This window comes from Octodon degus, unplaced genomic scaffold, assembly GCF_000260255.1.
Source record: "Octodon degus isolate 3935 unplaced genomic scaffold, OctDeg1.0 scaffold00105, whole genome shotgun sequence".
NCBI classification, from domain to species: domain Eukaryota; kingdom Metazoa; phylum Chordata; class Mammalia; order Rodentia; family Octodontidae; genus Octodon; species Octodon degus.
Genome location: NW_004524681.1, coordinates 4,703,960 through 4,711,978, shown reverse-complemented (window position 1 = coordinate 4,711,978; position 8,019 = coordinate 4,703,960). Strand labels below are relative to the sequence as shown.

Genomic DNA, 8,019 nt, shown 5'->3' with positions numbered 1-8,019 from the left:
AAAAAAAAGAATCAATGAATCAAAGTTTAAATAAAAGTGATAAACCCTTAGCCAACCTCATCAAAAAGAGAAAAGACTCAAATTTAAGCAATCAGAAATGAAAAGGGTAAAATTATAGCAGATCTTGCAGAAATTCAGAGCATCAATATCTACTTCAAGAAACTATATTCTAATAAAATGAAAAACACAGAAGAAATATTCAAGTTCCTTGACATGCTAGTTGCCAAACTTGAATTAGGAATATATAAACAGTCTAAATAACCCAATATCAGTCAAATTGAAAATGTAATCAAAAACTTGCAAACAAAGAAAAGCCTGGGTCCTGATAGATTCACTGTTGAATTCTACCCAAAACTTTAGAGAACTAAGGCCACTAATGTTGAAATTCTTCAACGAAACTGAAAGAGAAGCCTACTTCCAAAATCATTCCTAGAAGCAAGCATTACTCTGACACTAAACCAGAAAAAGACTCAACCAAAAGAGAGAACTGCAGGCCAATCTCCCCAGTGAACATAGAGGCAAAAATCCTCAATAAGACATTGGTAAACAGAATGCAGCAAATCATCCAGAAGAGTATATACTATGACCAAGTGGGGTTCATTCTAGGGATGCAGGGATGGTTCAACATATGCATGTCATCAAGACGTCAACCAATAACAAATGCTAGAGGGGCTGTGTTAAAAAAGAAACTCTTCTCCATGCTTGGTGGGAATACAGACTGATACAACCACTGTCGACATCGGTATGGAGCTTTCTCAAAAATCTAGAATTAGAAGTCCCATTCAACCCACGTAGCCCCCTTCTGGGTATCTTCCCATAAGAATTAAAAACATCATATCATATAGCAATATATGTGCACCTATGTTTATAGTACCAAAATTTGTAATAATGAACTCCTGGAAACAACTCAAATGAGCATCAACTGAGAAATGGGTAAAGATGTCGTCCTTTGATACAATGGAGTACCGCTCAGGCACGCAGAAGAATAAACATCAATATGTTTAAAGGTAAACGGATAAAACTTGAGACCCTACTCATACGTGAAATAGACCAGACTCACCTGTGTAAACATTGTATTGACTCCCTGGTGTGAGAAACTGAAAGAGTAAATAAGATCCAAAGTGTACAGTACATATTGTGAAATGGAAAGAAATTGTTCAAAAGTAAAAAGGAACTAGGAGGAAGGAAAGGGGAAAGAAAAAATGGAAAAAGAAAAAACACAGACAGGTGATACTACTAGTTTCTCATACTTCACTAAAAAAAAAAGATTTGTGTTTTATATTGTGTGGAGAATTTTGTATGTTCATATCTTGTACTCTGAGAAATTACTTTAAAGATAAAAGTATTCAATGTATCAACTATTGTTATTCCCCCATTATTTTGTTCCTCCCATTATTTTGTAATGAAATGCTGTTTTATTTTTTCCCATAGAATAAAAGTTTAAAACGTAAAAAGTGTATTTTCACCCACAAAAGGCTTTCTTTGTTGGTTTGCTTGTTTGTGTCACAAAATAGTTAACTAATACAAGAAGGCAGAACAAGCTGCAGGAGACAGAAAGTGACATCAGGAAGGAGGATGCACGGGTCCTGTGAGGAGGACATCAGGATCCAGGGCCACATCAGGCCAGACGGATGGCTTGTCATTGAGTTCTGGGCCACCTTGGCAGTGTCGGACCCTTTTCTCTGGGGATGAGGTCAACATGTTCTCTAAGGCTCCAAGTCCCCAGACAGAGGACAGACAGAAAAGCTCTTTAACAAAGATGGATTTCAAAAGAGCATTTCAACTGGGCCTGAGGGGCAAGGGAGGATATTCAGCTCTCAGAAAGTGGACAGGTACACCAGCCACAGACCAGCCTAGCCTCCACTTCCCCTGTTGGTGTGATACACCGTTACTAACCGACACCTCTAGAAAAGGTGAGCCTACATATAAAGCCCAATGGAAAGGGAACATATCCGTGCAACACCATTTTCCTCTTATTTAGATCTTTCTGCAAGAACTTCTCATTCTAAAAGCTCCCAGAAAATCAAGCGTAGAGCAACACTATATCCTTCCTAAAATTACTTTTAAAACTGCTCCATTATGTTGTTCCTTTTAATAATTTCTCTAATACTACTTTCCAAAGTCTTTGAACCCTTTTCTTTGATATCAAATAAATCCATTGTTTTGTTTTAGCCACTTTTGTTTTTGTAGAAAATATTCTCCACTTCAGAATGATACGATCACCATCATGTGACAAAAGGATACTGCAGGCTTTCAGAAGTTACTTCTTGTTTTTGATCTGATTCAAGTGCTTTCCTCTCTAGAACATGAAATTACAATGGAAAACAAAATTCACCTCCAGTGTCCCCTCCGAGTGAAATTCTATCTTGCAACAGCGACAATCCAAATGCATTTTCTGTGAGAGGCAGATCCCAGGCCAACGCTGGGGAGGGCACACTGAAGCCTTTCACTCTCACGGACTCATCACCTCACCCAAATTCCCCATCTGACTCTTTCTTCAACTCTGAAGCTGTCAGTGGAACGAAAAAGTCATCTTTTGCCAAACTTTCAGATCACAGAGATGAAAAAGAAACACCGAAAACAGAAGTGGGTGAGAGAAAAACGTTGGCTGTAATGTGAAATCCGGCTCTAGAAGCGGGAACGCAGGCTTTTGAAATTCAATCATTCATAAATACTGAAGCCAGTGACACTTATCTGAGTACAAAGCCCCCTTTTTAGATCACCCCAAAGCAAGCAAATGGGAAGAGAGAAACTGACGGAGAAAGCTCGCCCGACCTTGTCTTCATCTCAGCGAGCGATTAAATGGCAGCTGCCTTGTGCCAAGTCCTCGTGCTTCTAGACACGGGTATTCACGTGTGATGAACATGCCACACAGGTGTGATCCCAACACCAGGCAGTAGATGCTTTCACTGGGCGAAATCATTGCGGTCAAAGGTGCCTTCTCATGAGCGCCCCTCGCTCTGAACACACTTGTCCCGCGGCCCGCCTGCTCTCTGAAGCTGCCCGCGAAGCTCTCTGTCACGCCTCTACCCAGCGCCCTAGAAGCCGCCAGCGCAGAGGCAGCTCATCATAAAAACGTGGCTCCGCGTCCCCACCCACGTGCGCCTCCCGGCTCTCCCCGAAGTCAAAATGACCATGAACGCGAACATTTGGAATCAGCTCAGGCCGAAGAGCGAGGCTGCCAGGACAGCGTGAGGGAAGGCCCTCCAGGGAAGGGGTCTGCTGCAGGAAGGGCCACGGGACAAGTGTCTGAGGGGAGAGGGAGTATTTTAAAGGGAAGTGAGGCCAATATACGTTTTTACTGTGATAAATTTTTAAAATTTAAACATTACCACACTCTTCAGTCACAGCTCATATATGAGAAAGGTTATGGGAAAATAGAAAGGAAAGGAAAAAACAGAAATACAGTAATAGCTAGGGGCTCCATACACATACTCATTTCAAAAGGACATTAATAACTCTTTTAAAGTTATGTTATACTTCCACAAAGTATATTTACATTTCAGGTTTAGGTTCTTAATCTTAGTCACAGAAAATAATTATCCTGGGCTAGGAGATCGCTTAGAGGCCAAAGCACCAGCCTGGGAAGCGCAAGGTCCTAAGTTCTATGCCCAATAACAAAAAGTAAAATATAAATAAATAAAAAGAAAATGCTTCTGATGCAAGAAATGGCAAAGTCAAAAGAAGAAATCAAAGGCAAAGAGCTGGAGCTGGTTTCAGACGCCACAGACATCCACAGGGCGCCTCAGCGGAGCCCCGGGTAGGGCCGCCGCATCCTGCCCTCCCGCAGTCCAAGGGGTTTCTCCTAACAGCGGAGCGGCGCGCCTGGGTGCCAGCGACTCGCTCCGCGCACAGGGCTGCAGCGCAGGCTCCCGGAAGGATCTGAGGCCATTCGACAGTCCCTTTAGCAGCCGAAATTCCCCCTGCTCCAGTTCCACGCTCGCCAAGCAACCTGCTGGTACTAAATTGCTCTCCCATGGATTCCGCCCACTGGGACAGACAGAGGGCGGCGACTGAAGTGCACATCCGGGTCCTCCTGATACTGTTACACGTTTCAAATTAATAAATGGCCCTTACTTTACTTCATCCTAATCCTGAGCTAGGATGAGTCCCAAAAAGCTGGGTCTCTTATGGGGTGCCACTGGGCTGTGGCCCAGAGGACCACAGGAAACTCTTTAAAGAACCACCTGCTGGGCTGCGCCCAGGCTTCTGGGTGCCCTGGCAAGAAGGGGACCCTGTGGGGCTCAACAGCCTGGCCCCGGGCTCCCTTTTTCTGTTGTCTCATTGCCGAACGCGGGGCAGATCCCTGTGAGCTTCAGGGCCGACCTGGACGGGCTATGGAGCAGGGCACACGAGAGTGTTCTAGATAGGAGGTGCGACTGGCGAATACTGGCAGCGGTTAAATGTTTAACATCGTGACAGTAGAAGGCACTCCACCATGAGCCCCCTCAGAACCCCCACTCGAGGCGCGCTCCTCCCGGCGCCCTTGCCACCTGCAGAGTCCTGCAGGCCCTTTCCCAGGCGTCCGTAGCTGCACGGTCCTGACTATCTTGGCGTCTTGCATGGATTGAAAACATTTCCCTCCTGCGGTCAATTTGACCTTCAGTAAGAGCGGAAGGTCACGCGGTGCCAGATCCCGTGAATAACACGGACGAAGACGTTATTCCTCGTCCAAAATGGGGACAGCGCCCCGTTTTTACGAGCTCCTTTTCTCTTCCTTGGGCGGCACTCGGCAGCAGCATTCGCTGTATTTCTTTTCACATCTTGTAAAGACACTCACGAAAGAGCACTCCGGAACTGCTTCAGAAAGCAGCAAGGATGGTAGTGTGTTCAGAGCGGCCGGGTTTTGCAGGAGGGCCTGGCAGCATGGCTTCTACTGTAATAAGTGTTAATGTGAATATTCTCGGCATGTTGGTCTTTCCTCAGTTACCCTAAAGACAGCCCTCTGAACTCTGTTTACACAAACATTAGGACAAAATGGGGACAGCAAGCGTAACCCTCCAAGATATTCTATATAGAAGGAGGTAAGTGCAAACAAAGGATAAGACCTTAACAGGCAGGAGGCAGGCGCTATGGTGTGTCCCAGCTACTCAGGAGGCTCAAGCAGGACAATCGCAAGCTCAGGGTGACCGAGGGAGATTTCCCCAACCTCAAGAAAGTATTAAATATATGTTTGTGGTGGGCAGATGGGGTGCGGAGTGACCTGAGGGGACAGAGCCAGTGGGAGAAGCAAGATTAGGAACTGCAAGGTCCAGAGACAGAAAAGCAGAGGGCTGGGAGGGTGCTGGCAGAGGGAGGAGAGGGGCCAGGGCCTGCCCGCTAGGGGAGGCAAGTGGTGCAGAGCCCAGGCAGCCGCATCCTGGGGAGCCTACTCACCCACCTCCCCCCCCCCCCGCGCAGAGTCTCTGGGGACCTGGGGCCCAGCCAGCGGGATCCTCTGCTTCCATGGAGCCATGGGTTCTCCGTGGTCCTCAGGACAGCAAAGGCCCCCACACGGCTCCAGCAAGCCTGCCGGCAGCCACCATCCTCTCCTCCCATCTCTCTAGTCTGGTTTTTCCTTCCCTCTGGAGACAGAGCCTCCCCGAGAGCTAGAAGGTAACTGCAGATCGCAGCTCCCTTTCTGTCTAGTGTCACTTGGAGCACCAGCCTCCTTTCCTGAGACAGGTCCCTTCACCAGCCCAGTACAGATCTCGGTGTGTCCAGGCCTCTGCTCCCTCGTCCTCCCCCTCCTCCCCACCCTGCCTATTCCCCTCCATCTCTCTCGCTCTCTCCCCTGCGCACCTCAGTTTCCTTAGCTCCCCAACTTTGCTCCATGTTCCTCTCGGCTCATCTCACCTTCTCCCCACATCCCACTAGGAGGAAAGAGGAAGCGCTGCACCCCAGAGAGCTCGGGAACTGCTGTCCAGTGGCTCAGGATCTGCCTCCGCCCTTCTGCTCCCCCACTGCCTCTGGTCCCAGCCCTGCCCGCACCTCCCTCAGCCCTGGCTCCCTAGGGCCTGAAGAGAAAAAGCCTCAGGTGTCCTCCCTCACCTGGACACTAGGACAGCACAGCCAGGGCCACAGCCCCAGGACAGGTGGACAGTGGGACTGGCCACAGCCCATGGCCAGAGAAGGGGACCCTGGAGCAGTAGAGGAGCCAGCGTGGGAGGCAAAGCCAGTGGGGGACCAAGCCATGCCCGAGCATCTGAAGTGAGTACGTGGACCATATTTGCTGCCAGGAGACTGCAACCATCGTACAAAAAAATGAAAAACACTTTAACCCACTCTGCAGGTGTCCCACCTGGATGTGTATGAGTATAAAAGTGAAGATTAATTCAGCCAAATTTATAAATTGCTCGGCACTCACTATCGCTGCTGCTCAATATGCAATTTGCCTTCTGGACTCACTGTCAGGTTCACATGGTCCTGAGTTAACCTTGAAGTCTGGGTTGGGCCAAGCAAGCAACCACCACCCAGCTGCAGAGTGACACAGCTGTCCTTCCCCTCACCCATCCTCTCGGCCCCTGCTGTCACCAGCTGCCTGTCCCTGCCCTGTCCTCCCTCTGGGCCTCCCTTGCTGCCTCCCCACTTCCAGCCCTGTCCTTCTCTCCCAGATGTGTCTCTGCCGCTAGTCACCCTCCTTCCCCTTTTCACATCCTTCTTGCTCCCCACAGCTGGAATCCGGTGGCCCCAGGCTTCACCTGTCACCCCCAGTTAACCCTCTCTGCAGCTCAGCCGAGCATGGTTACCTTCCAGGATTATCAGGAAACAGGAGCAGCGCAGGGCTGTCCAGCCACCAGACTGCCAGCACAATGCCCCTGGCCGCAGACTGGCACCCAGGAAAGGAAAGCTGCTATTATGCTCCTTTTTCCCAGATTATCTTTAAACTTCCACACGTAATAAACCTGCTCTCCATTTGAGGGCCACCTCGTCCCTCTGGTGGCACTGTCCTCACACTCAGGCCTCCGTCAGGTCTCCCACCCTGCTTCCAACCTGGGCTGGGCATGAGGGGGGACAAAGAGGTGCGCCAGCCTTTCTGAGCCCACTGTGCCGGGAGATGGGGACAGGGGACATCAGGGAATGTCACTAGGATGGTAAAGGAGGGCACTGTGGGAGCAGAGAGCAGAGTCACCACGCCTGTCACTGGAGTCAGCCAGGACTCACAGGTGGGCTTCCGAGTTGAGTCCTTTTGAAAGGAAAGAGTTCACTGAATTAATTGAGGTAAAACAGGTGATGAGAACAGTGCATGGAAAGGCCAAGTGTTGGGGAGCAGCTCTGGGGGCCGCAGCCATGAAAGCCCAGGGGCTCAGGAGCATGCAGGGTGGCAGAGTACTAGGAGCAGGACTCTGAAGGACCTGGTCAGCCTCGCCTCCGTCACTGTCATCCACCCTTCCCATCCCTGAGCTGCGCCTATGGCCTGCGCTACCTCACCGACCCTCACAGAGACAGGGACCATCACTGTTCCCGTAAGACAGATGAGGCAACATGGTCACAGTCACGAGCCTGTAGATGCAGAAGCAGAGAGGTGTTGGTATGCAAGGACCTGCTCAGGAGCAGCCCTGCCTCCCTGTCACCGTGCCCTGGGTCTCCCTGTGCCATCCACACAGCCAGCTTTGGAAGATCACTTACCTGCCACAGACTGGTGTGAGAGGCGATGTGGGAGAAGTGACAACTGGCAGGGGGAGCTGCTTTCTAGAGACATCGCTGCAAGTGGTTTACACGTGGAGTGCAGAACAAGGAGGACTCTGAGGTGACATCTAGGGTTTTGCCGCTAACTAAAGTGACAAATGCTTCCACATAAGAAGGAGAAGAAGGTGAAAGAGCAGAAGCAGGACCAGCACTGGAGAATGATGTGTTTGATTTGATTAGTTCTCAAATGCCTCTTGGTCACTGAAAATATCCTCGGGGCTGAAGGGAAAAGGTTAGAGTCACAGTCCTGAGGAAGCACTGGAGCCACAGGGAATGGATGATCTCACTCAAGAAGAGCAGGAGTGAAGACCGGCGGGACAGCAAGGTGCAGGAGCCAACAGAGCCACAGCA

At 49.5% G+C, this 8,019-nt stretch overlaps 1 protein-coding gene across 1 annotated transcript in view; it reads right to left on the bottom strand.

The window, feature by feature from the left end:
• Positions 1 to 7,681, bottom strand: part of Atp8b4 (ATPase phospholipid transporting 8B4 (putative)) — a 255,715-nt gene extending 248,034 nt beyond the window's left edge. The window contains exon 1 of the mRNA XM_023724062.1: positions 7,609 to 7,681. Coding sequence (XP_023579830.1) covers positions 7,609 to 7,681 — 73 coding nt within the window. The remainder of the gene's footprint in view (positions 1 to 7,608) is intronic.
• Between the last annotated feature and the right edge of the window lie 338 nt (positions 7,682 to 8,019).